Source organism: Sceloporus occidentalis, unplaced genomic scaffold (genome assembly GCF_023333645.1).
Source record: "Sceloporus occidentalis isolate IW3139 unplaced genomic scaffold, rSceOcc1.0.p SCAF_3, whole genome shotgun sequence".
Lineage (NCBI taxonomy): Eukaryota > Metazoa > Chordata > Lepidosauria > Squamata > Phrynosomatidae > Sceloporus > Sceloporus occidentalis.
Window position 1 is genome coordinate 83274638 of NW_028316983.1, and position 21358 is coordinate 83295995.

Consider the following 21358-nt stretch of genomic DNA (forward strand, 5'->3'; position numbering starts at 1 on the left):
CTAGTCATTATGTGTCATCCAGAGGAGTCCAAAAGTCCTTCTACAGACTGTTTTATCAACCTCTCTCTGCCAATGGGTATACAAGAAGCTGAAGCTATTGATTAAAGTCCTAAAGCTCTCTTTGTTCTACACAAGGAACACTAGCCCTTGTGAAAGCACCATCCATCAAACAGGAAAAGCAGTGTCAGATAAGAGAGCCTCCCAGTAAATTATTTACTGTTTTTTAGACTCCTACAATCTGGATGTTTACAGAAATGAAAAGGAGATGAACTCTTCGAAGCCTTAGAGAACTTCATGAGAATGAGAGAATGCATACACTTTGCATTTTAGCAATTGATTTAACCACGTAATTGCCCCTGGAAGTGTTTCTAAGTAATTTACATGGTTGTAAAAGATGCTAAATGACCAACAACTTGGAAGATGTCTACAGGCAATATTCATCATGCAGAAACAATAAGTGAGATTGTCCAAATAAACAACATTGCCACAAGATATCAACTTAGGTAACCCATTGATTGTCCCATAACTAATTTTGGGTTGTTAACTATTTCTTATCATACCAATTTATTTACAACTTTAAAGATTTTTTAAGCAGCTTGCATCAATCTAAAACAAGAAAATTCAAGAATTATACCAAAAAATAAACAAACCCCCAAACAGCAGCATGAATAAAAACCAGTTGGAAATAAGATGTACTAAAATCAGTTCACCAGCCTAGCACAACAAATAGTATACATCTGGCTGGTGACAAGGAATTTCACAAAGGAAAACTAAGCCCCAAAATTAACACAATATTGCTCTTCTGTAGGGAGGGCCAGATGATTCCTTGATCTCAGCCTCTTAAGATTTATATAGGAGAAGATGTCCCCTTAGTAACAGCTCCCTTTCTCCTTAGGCTACATGTTAAAACCATCAAGAATTATCAAGTAATCATTAGCCCATTTTATCCAGCTCTAGACTAAAAATAATAGTTACATTATCATGGCAACAGGGTAAATTAATGTACCGAGGTTCAATTTCAAGTAGTTAGGGCTAGAAAATTTGATGTCATCAGTCATTTTAGGCAAAATGACACCCTATCTTGTTTTTTCTGAACATAACAGCTTGCTCCATTCAGGTTTGGAGCTAAAACTAAAAGCTTAGCTGCATCATATACTAGAGTAATTGGCATGCCTGACCACAGCAGTCCAAAGAAACAGATAGTGTTAAAATGTTAGAGAAGAATTTACAAACACATGCACAAATACAGGAGTGTAAATCTTCACTGAGAGTGAATGTGGTGTAGTGGTTTGAGCATTGGACTACGACTCCGAAGACCAGGGTTCAAAATCCCACTTGGCCTTTTCTGCAAAAAGAAACAGCATTTTTTGCAGAAAAAAATAAGTATAATTCTATGTGAAAATCTTGTTTTATGTGCAGAATGCTGTTTCCTGTGTAGAAAATGTGGTTTTCTATACAAATCAAACACATGTAAATTTTGGTAGAACAAATCCTCAATTACAGCAACCTCTGTGCAGGAAACAGCATTTTCTATACAGGAAATAATACTGCTGCATAAAATATTATTTTCTGCTCAGGAAATACTGTTCCCTGCACAGAAAATGCTGCTTGCTTTGCAAAATAGCCAGGTCCAAATTTTGTGCTGAATAAGTCTCAGAGCATGAAGATTCTCATCAGCCCAAGATTCTTTTTCTCAGGGTCTCTCCAGTCTAAAAATAATGTTTTCCAGCCATTTTCAACTATTTTAATATATTATTTCCCTCCCTATACAAATACTTGCAGCACTGTCTTTGGAACAGTGAAATAGTCAATATTCAGATAATTAAAACAAACCAAGTAATCAGTGAATTTGTTATTTTCTTAACATATTATACCCTGTGTAATGTAGAGTAAATGAACAGAGTTCAGGCACTTAAGACTGAACAGTATAAATATACTTGGCTCTTTTTTAACCATCTCACTCTACATACCTGCTTTCTGAAGCTCCTCGCTATTCATGATCAAAGTATATTCATAAGTACCACCAAGAGTGGCCTCTGTGATGTAATGTGTTCCATAGTCTCTGAAGAGTTCTCGATATTCTCCATAATTGTACTCTAAAGGCAACTGACGAACTCGCTGGAAGAACTCATAGTGAAGCATCAGATTCTGATTCTTCAGTCTATACTCTGCAACTTGCAGCTCTGAACGTGCATTGATAAATTTTCTAGACTGTGTCAAAGGAAATGTATCAAAGAAGAGAAAGACATCTTTTCAAAATGTTCCAAAATAGCCTAACACATCTCAACATGCACAAATAAAGCTGTGTCTGGTGCCATCTTTCTGGGCACACTGCAGTTTTTTCTGGCCTTTCACTAATACTGCAAATACAATAATCTTTTTCAAAATGCAGAATTTAGTAAGGGTCTACTTTTGGATTACAGCTCCCAGAATCCCCCAGCCAGCAACTTCAGAATAATTTCATACTCCAGATTTTAGTTTGAGTTTTTAAAGAGTGATACAGAGTGCTGAATCCAATTGGGGGATGATAATCAGAGCCCTAGATAGATCTCTTAAGGTTCAAATAAAACTCAGAGCAGATTCACCATCCCAATTATGATACAAACCACCAGCCAGTTAGTTACCAGTCACCAGACAGAAGTCACCAGCCAGTTAACCTTGCTCCCTCCTTAGTCATTTCTACCTCCTTCTACAGGTGGAGGTTGACTTTGTGAATGGAAGAACTACCTCTGTCTGTGGAAGCTCCCTGTGCAATTTTAAACCTGTTTCCCAGAGTTTAAAATCAAACGGACAGCCTTCATGAATATAGGAGGCCACCATCTTACAAAATCAGCTTTTCTTGCATAGAGTATGATGGAACTATGCAAGGAAAGTTTAAAAGTGACTTAAATTTCCAAACCTTCTGCTGGTTTAAACATCCTATTACATGGATTCACAAGGAAATGAATCCTCTTGTTTGGTGTGGGAACTTGAAAAGAACATTCATTCTATCAATGTTCCTGATAGACCTGAAAAACTAACCCTGATTAAGCCCTTGACAAATATTCAAAACTCTATGATGGCATTCTTAAAATGTCTGTTCTTCATTTCAATGGTGATCAAGAAGAATAAGTTTTTCTGATCCGATAATTTGGGAGGTGAAAACTTGAAGATTTTAAAAGCTGAAAATTAGTCCTAAATTTTAACTGGTCTAATATTTTGCATCAGAGGAAATCCTATCTTTTGAGAGATTAATGTAACCCAACTACAGTGATGTTGCAAGCATCCTCCTGTCATATACAATGTTCTCTTGAATAAATAATTCAATGGATTCTTCAGCATTCTGAAAGCAAAATAGCTTCTTTCAATCTATAATTAAACTATGGAAAGCCTGCAAGCAGTTTTCATTCTATATTACTGTCATGACTGCCCTACAGTTGAACAGTGTGGTTTCTCCGCTGCTTTTGCCATATTCTGAAATGACAGCACCTGTCTTCTTGTTTCACCAGTCAAACATTAGCATGGCCGTTTATGTTCATACTGGCATCCCTATGGAAATCCCAAGGACAGGAAGGCAGCTATATCAGACATAACTCTTGGAAAAGCAGATACTTAAAAAGTCATGGATACTGTGACATAAGGCTTCTCCCTCTAAACAAGGGATGAGCATCTGTTGGAGGTTAGGGGGATGCCACCCCTCTGAAACATCTGAAGTTAAATAAGCATAACATAGAATCACTGACTTAATTCCCAGCTTGGCCATGAATCCCACTGGTTGACCTTAGGCAAGTCACATGCTCTCAGCTTCAGGGGAAGGCAATGGCAAACCTCCTCTGAATAAATCTTGCCAAAAAAACCTCATGATAGGTCCCCTTAGTTGGCATAAGTTGGAAATGACTTGAAGGCACACACCACTGCCACCAATTTGTTCCAGTACTTTGAAATGGAGCTGGGGCTTGTTCTTTGCCCCAGGCAGCAAGATATCATGAGGCAACCCCATTGTCATTAGCAAAATGAAGATCACAAGCTATGCATCAGGCCCACATTTGGACAGAAACAACCTTCTGTTCTTGCCCCCAAACACAGAAGGTGGAAGTGTTGCCAAGCAGCTGGCACACAGGAACACATGGCTACCTTTGACTTTGTTCAACATATAGATTGGGTCTGTGTTATCAGTGAATGCGTGAGGCAAAAACACTGTATCCATAAACACAGGAACTGCCTTATTTTGAACTATACCATTGTCCATTCAGTTCCATACTATCTATTCCAGGCATGGCATCTGCAAGGGGTTGGAAAAGGATGCCCTCCTGCAGGATAAGAGAAGGTAACATCCATGCTTTTGTCAGTTTCACTACATGCCCTGTTTTAGGCCCCGGAGGCCAGTTTGTGTTAAATAAAGTAAAAATAATTGTTAAATAAATTACTCTTTTGGACTCAGAGTGGTTTTCAAAACACGGTGACCTCCTCCCCAAGTGTAACTGGTTGAGTGCTTTGAATCACAACAACATTGGGGGTGGAGTGGGGGGTCAATTTGCAATGGCTTATAGGCTGCATTTTTCCTAACTTAATGGCAGTAGACATTTAGGATTTCAAGGAAGTCTTTTCTTGCTATAAGAACTCAGCAAGAGCTATGCTGGAATAAACATGGACTTATTAAATCCAGGATTCTGCTTACACAGTGGTCAATAAGTTACCTATGGGAGACCCAAAGGCAGAACATGAGTGCCAAAGCAATATTCTCTCCTCAGCACCTGATACCTGGTGTGTATGTGTGTGCCTTCAAGTCACCTGTTGATTTTTAGACAAGGAGTACTCAAAGGTGGATTTCCCAGTTCCTTCCTCTGAAATATAACCCACAGCACCTGATATCAGAGGTAATATACAGCCATAATAGTAAGCACTTAGTTCTATTCTCCATAGCTTTGTCCAGTCCCTTTTTAGAGCATTCTGAGTTCTAATGCGCCCCCTTTCTTCATTATCACCATCTCTACTTGTCTAACTCCTGAATACAGTGACTGTGAAACTCTGATTCAAATGCATGAATGTATATATGTGTACAATATATTTTTCTCTTTAAAATATGCCTAAAAGTAAGCAGAAGTATATTTACCATTGAAGCAAAATGTTTTGTTCTCTCAATGAACTTTTTGTATCTCATATCATCCTGACTATAACCAAAGTGAAACACGTTTGGTATTTTTAGTCCAATGCTGAAGCTTTCTTGTTTCGATTTGGCCTTGGAAACATTTTCTTCGAAATCTGAGTAAGATTCATATTCCGTTGATGTAAAGTCAAATTTGCCTTTGGTCTAGACAAAAAGCAAGAAAAACTTGTAGCATCCTAATTTCCACACATAAAAGAGAGGGAAACAGGGTAATATGACTATGAAAAATATTGAAAAATAATTAAAATAACATTCGAATGATCATATTTGTGTACTTTTTTATCTATACTGTATTCAGTTTCATGTTGTAAGCCACCCTGAGATGCAAAAGGGCAGATCTAAACAGCTGCAATCCTGGATTGGTGGCAGAGCTAGGATATCATAGCTTTTAACTTCTGATGCAACCTAAAAACCCATCTTAAAAGCCAGTCAGCTGCTCTGAGAAATGGAGGTTTATATTGTTGCAAGATGACATGGTCAGTGAGAAAAGATGTAATTAAGATTTGTACCCTTTGCTTCTCCCCCTCACATTATGCTTTGCTGGTCACATCAGCCTGCAGTGCCCTGCTCCCTAGCACCACATAAATCCATCACTCAGGAGGGCTGACTGACTTTGAAGGTAGCTTTCAGGGCCGTTTGCCATTGTAGCAATGGTGCCAATTTTGCAAATGTGAATACAAGGCAGTCACAAGGTTGTAAATCTAGTTTGTTACATTGTAATTGCTTAATTTGTGGACTGTGGATGTTAGGGAAATATGCAATCATAATGAGGAGGAGGTAATAATAATACAATAATAACAATAATACAAGCCAGCATGGTGTAGTGGTTTGAACAGTGGACTATAACTCTGGAGATTAGGGTTGAATCCCCCCACTTGGCCATGGAAACCCACTGGGTGACCTTGGATGAGCCACAATCTCTCAGTCCCAGAAAATCCCATGACAGGTTCACTTTAAGATTGCCATAAATCGGAAATGACTTGAAAGCACATGACAACAATAATAATGACTAAATGTTGTTGACATTATCACCATCATGCATAAAATATAGGTAAATTAAAAAATACAACACATATTTGACAACAATAATGAAATCAGATGAAATTTTAATCTGGCTGAATTTTGCAGGATACTTGTTCTGTTCTGATTTATTCAATATTGTCACTGTCCTGCTTTGGGAACTGGAGAAGACCTCAGATATTTTTGTGCATGTGGATTTCACTCATGGATGGACTGCATTATGGCTTTTGTAGTTTTAGTCTACATAAGGAGTTGTCCTCTTGCATACATATTTGATTGATGAACAAGATTTGGTACAAAAAAAGTTAACTGCAGTAATTTTTTTCTTCATGTAAAATTGAGTTTTTAGTGCCTATGAAAGTTCTGTGATGAAGCACTGCAGGGTATAACTGGATCCAAACATGTATGAAACATATGTGTACTGTATAAAATAGATGGGTATAAAATAAAAAGGAGCCCTGGTGGCACAGTGGTTAAATGCCAGTACTGCAGCCAAAATGTTGTGTGTTCGATTCCAGGGCTCCATGATTGACTCAGGCTTCAATCTTTTCATAGGTCAGTAAAATGAGTACCCAGCTTGTTGGGGGCAATTGCTTTACAGACAGTTAACTGCTTAGAGAGTGATGAGTTCACTATAAGCAGTATAAAATATAAATGCTACTGATAAATGCTATTGCTTTAGAAACATTTTTCAGACAGAAATTTCACTTTAATAAATGTAACAGGTGAACGATGTCACAAACTTGAACATCTATTTGATACATACCACAGCCAAATAGCTTTGTACATTGAATGGCTTCCTGAAACTGGTGTCTCCAATATTCTGTGGAGAACAAGCACCACCATAGTATCTGTGGTCAAGAACTAAGCCTTCCAGATGGTTTGTAAAAATATTTAATCTGGAAAGAGGAGAGATGGATAAACCAATGTTGTTTATACATTCATTAGTAATAATTCTTTTCAAAGTCAGCTAATCTTTCTCTTTTCTTGTTTCTGTTCTGTTTTTATCCTAATTTTAGTTTTACATGCAGGATATTCTATCATCTGTCCCAGCTAAGAAAACAGTTGCTAGGCCCTTATTAAATAATTGACTACTAAAATGATTTTTGATTCACTGGAGAGCAGAAAGATCTAATGCTGCAAATTGAAATATTCTTGATGTTTTTCTACCCTCATGGACAATTGAAAAGATGTGATTGTTGGTTTTTAAATATCAACCTTACACCAACTGTGTTAGTCTGCTGTTCATCTCATGAATTTAAACACTTCTAAACTGGAGTGAATCTAAACACATAAATCCAACTGTAGAGTAAAACAAACAACTGAATAAATCAAACTTCTTACCACTTATATAGGTTACATTTAATTTTAGTTGTGACTCACAATTTGATTTTGCCTGCTGACTGTAACTACTTTGAAATTTAACCAAACAGTAATACAACTGGAGAAAAGGGTCATTTAAAATTTACTGAATTACCTATGGTCCAAAACACACTGCAGAAATAATCCAGTTTGAGATGGCTTTAACTGCCCTGGCTCAATGTTAGGGAATTCTGGGAACTGTAGTTTTGTGAGATATTTAGCCTTCTCTGTCAGGGAGCTCTGGTGCCACAATAAACTGTAATTCCCAGGATTCCCTAACACTAAGCCAGGGCAGTTAAAGTGATATGTCTCTTTCTTTTTTTAATGTTAGTTTTTATATGATTTGGTTAACAGCTCTCTCACACCACTTTAGATTAAGACTTCTTCCTAGAATTGTAATGATAAATAGAGAAATAATTAAGTTTCCCTTTAAGAACACAGTGAAAAATCACTAGTGGGGGTCCATTAAATTAGATTATTGTGTAATTTAATTTTAAAAACTTATTAAAGATTGTGGTATAATTATTCAACCACATTTTTTTTAAAAAAATCTGAGCTTTGTAGAGTCAATGACAGAATACAAAAGCAAGAGCGTATTCAGAGTTAGTTGTGATCTGTGTCTAAATATTCCTCTGAGTACAGAATGGCTCCAAATCCAGTCTTGTGTCAGTTGATGTCCACTAGTGTAACAGGATTTTTTTCTCATTCATTTCCATGGTAGACTTCCACACTACCCAAAAACATTATTCTAGAAATATCCTTCAGAAAAATGGACTAGCTGTTATTCAGACAGCATGTATAAATAGTTCTTATCACCTAAACCTAAAGCTAAACGAATCTTATCTGAACATTGTTTAGTTTGATCATCATGCCTTGGCCCAGCCGCCGATGAAAGGTTGTCCTTCTATCCCAACTGCTATTGCCATAGCCCCTGAGAGAGGAAAAAGTAGGCAGTACCTACTGGACTTACTCCCCTCCCTTCACTGCCATTCCATTTTCCTTATGGTTGTACCTTATTTAGATTGTAAGCCTGAGTGCAGGGAACTGTCAAATTAACCATTTATAAAATGCCCTGGGAGCCTTTTTGGCTGAAGGATGGGATATAAATACCCTCAATATTAAATCAACCAGTCAGTCAGTCAATCAATCCATCGATTAGATGGACAACCTCAAAACCAGGAGGCTGAAACTTGAACTCTTCAATCTTGTAACTGTGGCCTGATACATACTGGCATAAAGCGCCGGCCTGGGGCCGATTTTAGGGCTTGGGATAGCGGAGCGTCTGCATGCTCCTGAACCCTATCATGCCATAATGGCTCACCCACATCCACACGGGGCCCACCATAATGATGTACGTGCACTGCCACATCCAAATGGCAAGGCGCCACGCGGAACTCATCACTGCACACGAGGTCACCAATGGCACCTGGCACATGCCCACCTGAGAGCGGGTTATTTTTAGGGCTCCCGGAGGCAACGCCATTTGGTTGCTGTGGCCTCTGTATGGGGCAGAAAGGAGCAGCATCCAGGCTTCTCCACGTGGCCATCTCTCTTTCTTCATGTCACCATGGTTTGGTGGTGTCTCAGCTCTTGTAAAGTCCCTCCCCATACCATTTGAAAAGGTTGAAATGCCCATCCAAGTCTCAGTTACTGTCAGTAAAAGCTTTAAGCTAAAATGTAAAAGTTGTATAGTTATTCACCCATATTTTTTAAACATTCTGAGCTTTGTATAGTCAATGACAGAATAGAAAAGCAACAGCATGTTCTGAGTTAGTTGCCAGTTGTGCCTAAATATTACCATGAGTACAAAATGCCCCTCCAAGAGCCAAGAGTTTTACTGTCAGTAAAAGCTTTAAGCTAAAATTGGCATTTTTGGCTGAATCCTTTTGCCATTGCCTTCCCACCAATGTTTTCCCCATGAAAAAACAACCTATTTGGAATTTAAGATGAAAGAGAGAATCCGACATAAATTAGGTTGGCATAAATCGTGTTTCTGTATTCTACAGAAGCACTTACCCACTTGCTAGCATTTGTATTCCCCAGTATTGTTCTACAGGCTGGTTGCATCTCCTATATATTTTCTTGCAGTTTCTTTCATCTGACTGATCCCCACAGTCATCATCCCCATTGCAAAGTAGCCTCCGATTAATACATCTTCCTACAACACAGAATGGAAACACACTGATTAATTGTTAATCTGATATTACTGTTTAGGTTAATAAGTGCAATTTTATGCCTCTGCCCCCTTAAAACTTACACTCACTATTATCAATTTATTTCAGCCTGCTCCTCAAAACTCTTGCTTATCTTTGTGTGCTTTTTAAACACAATCATGTTTAATAACTTGACACACTTAATTGATTAGGAGAAGTCTACAGCATGTCATATTTTTGTAACATCCATTTAAGCCTGAGTCACCATTTATAATTTGAGACAAATTGCATTTCATTTCATAGGAAAGACCAGTCAGAAATTGCTACTAGCAAAAGGAAATGCGGAAAAAAGGAAATGTAAAAAAAGTACAACTATGAATGCAAAATGCAACAAATAAATAATCTACCTATGTTGATAGGCTCTAAAATTCTCGGTACTGATAGATCTGATCTTTGTTTTGAAAGAATAATGATTCTGTACTTCTTTGCTACTTACTTTCAAATATCAGGTCTTTTTCCTTTTGACATTTCATATGCATTAATCAACACTAATTTACATCAAGAGGTTAATCCCACTAAAGTACAACCACAGAATCAATAGAATTTACAAGAGTGTAGATTTATCAAATCCCCATTAGATCTACTCTACAATAGATTTATAATGGTTCTACTCTAGTTGGCATTAACAATTATGTATAGGCTTATATGTTCTATGCATTTCTTCATCATCAAATAGCTAAAGTACTATTTTGTAAAAAGTTGCCATTGCACTAATATTGAAAAACTATAGGTTTCATTTTTCTTTTTTTAACTTTAATTTCATTTCCACAAAGAATAGTTTTCTGGCTACAGAAATTGACGAAGCAGTTAGGCCTAAGAAATCGTCACTATTTCTCATAGAAGCCTGAAGAAGAAGCTGCAGCACAGTGCAGTTTTAAATACTGTACGGGAATGTTGAGTGCTATGGCTGCAATATTTCTTTCATGTACTTAATTTTATGAAATTTTAGTTGTCTACCTGAGGTATTAGTATAGTGATCTACTGATCCACAGTAAATTGGGAAGTTAGTTCTCCTTGCTGCAGTTTATATCTCAAGTGAGATAAAAAATTCTCTTCATTCAATAAATCAATCAACAAACAGCAAAAGATATATTTTTTAAAAAAATTGTCAAATATATACACCTGTATCAAATTTGAAAGAAAAGAAAAACAAAACCTATTATTGCACTATACATATAAAGTGGTCACCTTTAACCTACTGTCATATTATTACAGCACGCCTGCACCATACATGGGCGTGCCATATGCGGTTAAGCCTCGGGAAGTATAATGGCGCATGCACACTGCACCTCACACAGAGCACTTCCCCATTAAAACAAATGAGGGTTGAGTGTACGATGTTTTCCCCATATACGGGGTGTGTGTGTGTCCAGAATGGATCCCCTGCATATGGAGAGGGCCCACTGTATTAGAAAATGGAATGAAGAAATGATTATCAGATTGGGTCTAATTTTATCCAATAATGGTCATAGCTGATGTTAGAGACAATGGTCACCATCCTGTTAGTGGCATATGCAGGCATAAATCCAGTTTATATTTGTGTATATCTCTTTTTTTGTCAATGTGGATGTTGATATTCCCTTCTGTCTTCCACAATGCCCAACCCCCTCTCACCCAACTATGATAGAATGGCTTCAGTTCACCCAACCCATTATTATTATTATTATTAACCTTTAATTATAAAGCACTGTAAATTTACACAGCACTGTACATATGCCTGGTGAGAGCAGTGAGCAACTGGGAAGCATCTGGTTCTGTCCCTGTAGCCAGAGGTGAACTGATTACATCCTCTCTTGGGGTCCTTGAGATGTTTCAGCAAACGTTGTAATCAATTCCTGTCTGGCTGCAGGGACATAGTTAGATGCTTCTCCACCCCCCTCCTCCCTGCTTTCATCAGGCATGGAATGGTTGTGAAGAAGGGGCTGTAGAAATTCTCTGGTAAGTACAGGGTTCAGTGAGTGGCCAGTTGTAGCCTAGTTCCACATATGGAACTGCCATGTTACGCTGGAGGACACTCAGCTGCAGACAGTGAATGTTTTGATCTTGTAAATTGAATCCACAAGGAGAGGCAAGAACAAATAAATGTTTACACACACACACACACACACACACACACACACAGATCTCTCAAACACAGAACTTACTAGCTATAATTTCAGAAACAGCACACCATTGTGCACCCATGCTGTTGTTGCCTGTATCTACAATTTAATTTAATCACAGGAAGTATTAAAATGCTTTTTTTTTTTTGGGGGGGGGGGGACTCTACACTGTAGAACTGGCTGCAACATGCAGAATTAGTGCAGCTTGACACCACGTTAACTGCCATGGCTCAGTGTTATGGCATCTTTTGAACTGTAGCTCTGTGAGATATTTAGCCTTCCCTGTCAGAAAGCTATGGTGCTACAACAAACTACAAATCCCAGGATTCAATAGCATTGAACCATGGTAATTAAAGTGGTGTCAAACTGCACTAATTCTGCAGCAGCTTTAGAGGCCCACAATGCAAACGATGAATTGAATCTTACATTTTTCCCCAACTAGACGAGATCAATAGGAATAAACTACATGCTGATTCACTGGATTGCCTTGGGTGGGGGATTTCCCAATAGGATCTGGCCATTATTAGATTTCATGGTGACAAACCAAGCAGTCTATACTACTACTACTTTAGCTGAAAAGGAACAAAGCCTCAGTATTTTTGCATTTGTTTTATTAAGGTCATATTCAGTTTGATAGTCAGGGGTTTCAGCCACGTTTTCAGATTAAGGGAAGCCTCTCTCTTTATTCACTAACCTGTGTCACATACAAAGCCTTCACATCGAACAGTGTTTCTGCAAGGTGTGCTTGTTACACAGTCTTCAGTTTCTTGATCAGCATCATCACATTGGTCACCACCAAACTGCGAAGGCTGTTCCACATGGGCAAATCGGTACTGCAACAGAATAGATATTATTAATTCTTGCTTTCCCAAATTAAAGTGCATGTATCTTGAGTTGGTATATAGGTCTTTTCTATTTTATTTATTTATTTATTTATTTATTTATTTATTTATTCATTTATTTTTATCCTGTCTTGCTCTCAAAGTGGGACCCAAGGTGGCTAACAACACACATAAAACACATTAAAAACAATTAAAATCATCCAATTAAAATTGAAAAAAATATAAAAATTACACCATTGACAGTGTATAATATATATGGGAAATATTGGGTCCCTTTTCATTCTATTCACCATTTTAATTTGTAAATTGGGGGTAGCATTCATCACATTTCACATACTAGAAATGTGTATTTATAGAATTGCCTTGTGGCAGTGGATTGGGGTAAGCAGATTCTGAGAAAGAATATGTTTAGCAAGCTTGGATAGGACAGATCAAATTTTCAAGAAATTCAGTATGCACACATGTGTTCCCCACCAGCACTGTGCAGTATTCTGCCTACACTTTTTTGCACTGGGCTAAATTTTGCCTAGCTGTAGGTCATTGAAACTGTAAACTCCCAAGTGTAGTTGGTCAAGGCTAGGATGTGACATGTAGAACAGATGGACCAGCACTATCTGGTACATGTAGATGGGAGAATGTGGTAGTTCAGGTATTTTCTTCTGCTAAAATGGCTCCTAAGAGTACCAGCGAAGAGTCTAGTAACCCAAGCCTAGTAACTCTAAATCTAATCTAGGGAAGATTCTAATAACTTTAAGGATATACCTAGATATCCTCCCAGTGCTGATGCTGTTAAAACAAACAAACAAACAAACAAACAAACAAAAAACCTTCTAGCTGGACAGAGAATGATAAAGAAAAGGGCAGCTGGTTGGCCATAAAAAGACTTTGTAAAAAGGAGCTTCTTTGTCAGAGGTGTTGTTAATTGACATATGACTGTAATGTTACGGAAGATATTCTGAATAACAGAGACCACTGATGTTTTCCCAGGATCTCTCTCATACTATCAGCTACAGTCTGCCTTCCATATCCATGCCTTCTGCATTCGTGGATTCAACCATCCACTGCTTGAAAATATATATATTTTAAAACATAATCCAAATAGCAAAGTGTAGTTGCCATTTTACATAAACAACACAATTTTACACTGCCATTGTATATAATGGGACTTGAGCAGCCACAGATTTTGGTATCCAGAGGGATGGTCAATTGAGCCTCAGCAGATATTAAGGGACCACTGTACAGTATATGCAAAATATTCCATGACAGGAAGCTGTATTATACCTTTAGATACAAGCTTACACAAGTAGTAGGACTGCTTCATACTCTACTTCAATACTGTCTCTGTTTTTCCAAGTACATCTACTTTTCTTATCTTTTACTAATGCAATAGCAAAAATAAGGATGATAATAATATGTATGCTGTAGCTTTGAGCGAGGCCAAAGAATGACTACTCTAAAGTGATCATCTTAGCCTGGTGACAAAATAATATTGTACTGCACTTCAGAAGATAATAGAAATTTTACCACTAATGTCTATCAGAATCAAAGCTTTAGTCTGAAAGCATTTTGTCAGTGGCAAATGTTCATGGTGAAAAATGAGCAGCTGTGAGCCTTAATCTTCCAGTCAAAAACAAGGATATGGAGGGCACTCCACACAAAAGAGCCCTACATCAGGAGCCTTCTAGTACAACAAGTGAAGAGCAGCAGTTCCCCAACCCGACTTCCTATCAGAGAAAGGGGAATATAGGCCATGCTCTTATACTCTGTCACAATAACTTATGACTCTAAATTTCATAAGGTTTAGTCCACAGAAGTGAACCATGACCTTACGTAGCTGCCTTGCAGTACAAAAGAGCAAGGGGGAAATATATCACTTTTCTCATATATATATATATATATATATATATATATATATATATGTCACCTTCTGTCTCATTGTTGGAGAAAAGCAAGAAATAAAATAAAATAATAAAATAAAGCAGGCAAGGGAATCCTTGAGGCCCTGTGCACCCCTATGACTGTTTGTATGGCCTCAGGCCTTTTCTCAGCCCATAAAGTCTTCCCCTGCTAGAAAAAAATTATGAAAGGGTCTCTTCTGCTCCTGTAGCACAGATTTTATATTTAAAATAGCTTGGTTTTGCCCCACCTCTCCAAAAGGGGTTTTAGGTAAAGTGAAATAGACACCTATCTTCTTTGATTGTGGAAGCTGAGCAGAGTTGGTCCCAGTTAATACTTGGATGGGGGAACCACCAGAGAATACCAAGTATTTTCATGCAGGGCTAGGAAACCATCTTGGCTGCAATTCTATATAGAACTGCTGCAATATTGAATTAAATGGACCAGTCATCTGATGCAATATAAGACTGTGGCTGGAATTCACAATCAAGCTGTAGTTTAGGATTTTATAACTGGTTCATATTCACAATCCCTACATATTCAATAGTGTAGAGCATATATAGGCGGGATACAAACGGGCAGGGGAAGACGTCTTGGAGGTGTATTCTGCTGAATACGGAGCCTCCAGACCGCCCACCCCGGGGGCGTGGCTCAGGAGATGGGGCTTCCACATGGGGGGCAGTGAAGACGCCTCACCTGGGGCCGTTTCTGACCTGCAGTTTCCAAACCGCCGCCTCAGAGGACGCTGCAAAGAGAGAGGCAGCTTCCTCACGGGCGGCCAAAAACGGGCCTTTTTTTTTCCTTTGCCGGCTGGCGGACGCGCAGCTGCGCAGCTGCAGCGCTAAGCAGCGGCGGCAGAAAGCCTATGGGCACATTTAAAGTGCCCAAGCCCCTTTAAAACTTTCCCCCCGCTCTGCCCAAGAACAATGGTGGTCTCCTGCCAGCCGGTGATCAGCTGGTGTTGGCATCCTTGCCCGCTTGCACTTTGCCAGTGTCACCAGCATCATGGATGCCTCCTCTCCTTTGGTCCCCGCGCTCTTGCTGAATCTGCAATGCACAGCCACAGCTGTCGCCGCTGCCACCGCTGTCCCCCTGCCATCCCCCATCACCTCCCTTGTATATATGTAAATATTTACAGTTTTAGCGTTTTTTATTGTTAGGTGAAAATGGCACAGGAATGTGTGTAGGGGCTCACTTTAAAGTCCAAACTTTCCAAGCAGCGCATGCGTACATGTTGCTCTAGGGTTAGGGTTAGGGTTAGGGTTAGGGTTACGAGTCTTAAAATGCGCTGCAGCTGTGCTGCAGCTTCCACACCTGCATGGCAGCTGACGCTGCAATTAAAGCCTGACTGCAAACTGCGCATGTTCCAGGACCCCGACTCATTATGCGACTCAGCAGACACGGAGCCTTTAAATGGGCAACTTAAATTAGCGGCGTAGCAATTCTGGCGTACCGGTGCAGCAGGTTACAGACGGAGCTGCGCAGCTGCGCATCAAACGGAAAAGAAGCGGAGAAAAGCAGCACCTTTTTAATGCCGCCTCTTCCCGCTTGGGGCGTGCGGGGGGCGTGTTCATGGCGGCATTCAGGTAAGGGCCGTCTGAAGGCTCTACCTTCATGATGTCATGAATACACCCCTTTTTGCCCTCCAATCCTGGCTTATCAAGTCTCCAGTCTCCAATCCTGGCTTATCAAGCACCATCTGCTGTGAGTGAGAGGAATCTGCTCTCTGTTGATTGGGACACAGAAGACTGGCATTCCCACTTCCCTCCCATGAGCCATCTTCAGTGGGAGGAGGAATTGCAAAAAGCATCCTACTTCTAACTGTTGCACTAGATATCAGAGGAGGGGGGGGGGGGAGAGAGGAAACATAAGTTTGCTGTGTCCTGATCAATAGGAGAACAGACCTCTGCCACTCTCAGTGGCTGCTGCCTGGTAAGTCAGGTTTAAGGTGACTGGCCCAGGAGATGCTACATACCTATGCAGCTAAGGTAGTTGCATGTAGCCTTGGAGTGTGTCAGAGTTTCCTTCTTTGGAGGCTTTTAAATAGATGCTGGATGGCCATCTGTGAGGAGGGCTTTGATTGTTTATTCCTGCATAGCAGGGGGTTGGACTGGGTTGCCCTTGTGGTCTCTTCCAACTCTATGGTTCTGTGTAACTGACTAGTGCATCTAAAATTCCAGCCTATGTTCCCATGCACTATGGATGAGAGTAAGAGAAAAAACATCAAATCACTGTGCTGCCATGAGGTTTCTGACATTATACATAATGCTAATAAATATTAGCATTCAATTGACTTTGATGGAATCAGGATAACCAAACAGGCACCATGTAATATACAATAGGATCTTTATTTTAACTTTAGTAAAATCCTGCAAACAGGTTTGTATGATTAAAAAAAAACCTGGAGGCACAGCACTGACATGAAATATGAACGAATATTGTGAGATATATCTATATTGTATTGTATGGTAGTGAAGCATCTGACACCAATTGGCTGAGCTGGTGGGATGACATGAAATGTTGGTGAACTTTTTGACTGTTCAGGGGATAAGACTGTCAAAATACTTGTAATTCAACTTCTAAGGGAAGGGAATGTTGTCATTTTGACAGGGATTAGAACATCAGAGAATTCCTTTGTGAGAAAGGCTGAAGATTAGAAAAAAGGTGTCAGAAGGTATGGAAGCTAAAAGGGCTAAAGGGTCCAAAGGCAATGTGGCCGTTTTTGAAGGTGCTATAATTAAGAGTTAGTACTTGGACAGAAGACTGCCAACAAATATCAGGTGCTGTAAGATATATGTCGGAGGAAGAAATGGGCAAAACCACATCTCGGTATTCTTTGCTTAGAAAACCCTGTGAAATTCAGGTGACTTGAAGCACACACAGAGAGAAACACAATTAAGGCAGTGGAGTAAGAAAAAGAAACTTGGCACATAATATATGATGTATTGAGAGAAAGAACTCTCAGTGATCCTCAATTTGCCTGCTCACTTCTAATGGCCTTTGCTATTCTTATTCACCTGCTGAAGCTCTGCCTCCCTTTGTGTATTAGCCAAATTTCAAAGTACCTAAGGTCACTAGGGCCTTGCATACCCATGTCCATGTGTACCTTTTCCAGATAGACAGAGAGAGAGAGAAATAAATAAATAAATATGCAAACTGTCCAAGAAACTAGACAATATAAAAAGGGATAAAATAGGGGGAGGGGGGACTGTGGCCCTCCAAATGTTTTTTGAGTCTAGTTTATATCTGTCCCAGCCAACATGGCCAGAGGTCATGGTGGTGGGAGTTGTAGTTCACCAACTCTTGGAGGGTCATGAGTTCCACACCCCTGAAGTCCAGAATCAGATTTAAAAGGAAGATCTACAGAAAGAGTAGTACAGCCATATTGCAGGAAGGGGAGCCATATTGATTTGAACTAGTTAGCCAGTTCTTTGGAAGCACATTTCTAATTCCTATCAAACACAAATCATATATAGACTCACCCTTTTCTTCTGGCAAGGTTCACAAGTACTCCATGAGGACCAACTGGAAAGGACACAGTCAATCGGCTGTGGTAGGCTGTTTGGAGATCGGCGCCATCGCTCTTTGGTCACACTGCCATCAACTCCATTTAATTGAAAGGAAAGATCCCTTTTTCCACTATATTTTAATAGGGAAAATTTTTCCATTAAGGTATATGTGATGCACTATTTCTTATCGCCACCATCTATATGGTGCTTGCCATACAGAGAGGTATAAGTGATGTGTCAAGATAACATACAGAAGGCTTTTGCAAGTGTACCATTAAGATCAAACAACTCTGAGAGTACTTTGGCTATGGATAGTAACTAGTACATACTGAAATGATTGTGTGACTATGAATTATGTATGGAGAATTCTGAAAAATATGCTCCATGAGAGGGTTTCATTGAAATAGTCATGCATTTACACAGCCACTTCTGTCACATGATCACACCAGTTTAATAATAATCAGCAAAAAGCTCTAAGAATATTTAGTTTATTGAAATTATATGTGAAATATAAGCATGCCTAGTTGAAGCCTAATTAAAATGTGAAAAGATGGAACATATCAACAAAGTGAAGGTAGAACAAATGCAAGTCCTGTTACAGTCTAGTAAAATAGAAAGCCTGAAGAACATCTGGGAGGTAGATGGAGGTGAAGGAACAATCTTCCTAGGTCATAGCATTCCAGATAATCCATCCTTGTGCATGTCATGGAAGACAATGGTTGTTGCTCAGCCTTTTAGAGAACAGTAGAGGCACCAGATGCTTTCTGATCTTGGAAGCTAAGTAGGGTCAGCTCTGGTTAGTAATTGGATGAGAGACCACCACTAAATGCCAGGTGCTGTAGGCTATATTTCAGAGGAAGGGACAAAACCGCCTCTGAGTCTAACTTGCCTAATAAAACCCTATGAAATTCATAGGGTCAGCATAAGTCAACAGGGGACTTAAAGGCATACACACCCAAAGTGCTGTACTTTGGAACAATGTTGTCATGAAAGTAGCATGCTGCTGTTAGGATAAGGCCACCACAGTTCTTCAGATATCCACCACACACATGATTGATGTACAGAGAACTTTCGATATTTGCATGTTTGCCATCTGCGGATGTCAAGCCCCATTGCTTTCAATGGGGTGTGTGTGCACATGGCCACATTAGGGGCTGCACACACTTTGCACCTGCCATTGAGGACAATGGGACTTGAGGCCCCTCATTCTTCCTTATCCATGGGAGGATGAGGGTCTGGAACAGATCCCCCATTGATATGAAGAGCATACTGTATATGATCAATATTTTCCTTCTGCTCCTCTTCATCCTCATTGTTGTCACTATCACCTAGTTCTTTACGAATTCCTTCAAAGATGAGTTATGAGTGAGGTAAGAACAAATTTATATTGTACACTATGAAATTATTGTTGTTTGTGAAGCTGAGTCATGCCTACTCAGGAAAATGGAAGAAATATGCTTGAGCACTAATCACTCTTGGGCACATTCTCTGATCAAATATTGCCACAGAGTCCTTATAGGCTCTTTCATTCATTTAACTGATTGCATGGCAAGGAGCAGCAGCATCTCATTATTTTACACCCACCAAAGGACTCCAGTCACATGTGAATGGCACATTTAGCTGAAGGCAGAAAAGACCATACATGTATACAAAGAACCTCAGTCAGAACAACATACTGGACATCCACACCATTATGGGTCCCTGAATGATCAGGTTGTGTAACATACATCGCTTGTAGGGATGAAGGCTGCCAGTGGGCACAAATAATGTTGATCACACCCTGTGAGTCTGGAAGTGTCTTCTGTTTTTGATATCAGCAGGGGGCAGGGCCACCTAATTTTACCAGATTTTATAGATTGCCACATCTATTAATTAAAATGAACAGTGAATGTGTGTGAGTGTGAGTGTTAGAGAGAGAGAGAGAGAGAGAGAGAGAGAGGAAGGAACCTGTTCATTTTCTGCTGCTAATAGACAGTGTGATACAAATCTCTTTTCTATATATGCTCGCTTCAAAGACTGTCAGTGGCTTTCCTTGGAGAAGAGAGAATTTTTCATATTTCAATTTGACATATTAAAGATTGGGGGGGTTACCTACATGTAAAACATTACCAACCAAATGTAAAGCTCTTTTTTCTCAGACAAGGCTATTAATAATACACTGATAAGTATGTATGGGGGGGGGGGATGGAAGAAGGGTGAGTCCTAAGACTGCACAAATGGCATGAAATAATACAGGAAATCCTCTGAGTTCATCTGCAGAAAGAAATATGCTTTCTGCTCATTTTCTGATCTTTGAGAAGGAACGCTGTCAAATGACTTGATATATTTTAAGGCAGGTCTGCAAAAATGAATGGCCCAACAAGGCAATTTTAGAACAGGAGCTTGCTCGGTCTGCCTTATTCTTTCCTGAAAAAAAATGTGGCAGGGAGAGTAGGGAAGTTGCCAAGTATTTGGCAGGAAGATACAATAGTTGGCTGCTCAGCTAGCTTTGGCTCAAGACTCACAAATTATGCAGGCCTAGTTTAATGAGATCCCACTGGACTAGAGAGGGAAGGTGTACCTACTTAAAGTTCTCTTGAAGCAGGTATTGTTCTCTATGAATTCAGATATTTAAAAACTTCCTTAACCATATGGGCCCACAATTCCTACTTACTAGAACAGAATTTACTTGCAATTGAGCGCTTGCAGTAGCCATGCTTATTTTCTGCAATCTATTTTCTAATGTGGACTTTTAATTACAAAACAAAACAAAAATAATAATAAAAAAATTAAGTGACATCCCCCCTGCCCGCCTACTGGAAGTTAATAAAAGCTTCCATCTGCCTTGATTACAGTGCATTCAGAACAGATTCTACACAAAATACAATTCTAACGGCTAGTCAGAAAAACAACAGGAGCATTACCTCATGAGCCCCATTCTTACTGCAATCACATTAGTTAGTGAAAATGGAAACATAGTAGTTTGGGGATAACCATTATTGTAGATCTCCATTATAGCACAACTAGGGCTGTTTTTGCCATTGTACTTTTCTGCATACACCTTAACCCCAAATTCCTGCCCTATGGCCTGCCCAGTGTACATTTTGGGGGTTTTAGATTTTATTTTTAATGTATTCCCACTAATGCAATTGAAGTTTTTAAAAATAACAACAATAGAAAAGGGCAGGGAGAAAAAAAAAAGAAAAGGAAACCAACCTGCTTGGGAATAGCAAGGGGGAGGGGGGACAGGAGGATGGCAGAAGACACTAACACCACATGACTGTCAATA

The 21358-nt window shown here is 39.4% G+C and overlaps 1 protein-coding gene across 1 annotated transcript in view; it reads right to left on the reverse strand.

The window, feature by feature from the left end:
- C8B (complement C8 beta chain) overlaps positions 1 to 19819 on the reverse strand; it is a 37033-nt gene extending 17214 nt beyond the window's left edge. The window contains exons 1-7 of the mRNA XM_089518304.1: positions 19767 to 19819; positions 18064 to 18220; positions 12538 to 12676; positions 9545 to 9686; positions 6933 to 7065; positions 5093 to 5290; positions 1971 to 2211 (exon numbers count right to left, since the gene is read on the reverse strand). Of these exons, the coding sequence (XP_089374430.1) occupies positions 1971 to 2211; positions 5093 to 5290; positions 6933 to 7065; positions 9545 to 9686; positions 12538 to 12676; positions 18064 to 18220; positions 19767 to 19819 (1063 nt within the window). The remainder of the gene's footprint in view (positions 1 to 1970; positions 2212 to 5092; positions 5291 to 6932; positions 7066 to 9544; positions 9687 to 12537; positions 12677 to 18063; positions 18221 to 19766) is intronic.
- Between the last annotated feature and the right edge of the window lie 1539 nt (positions 19820 to 21358).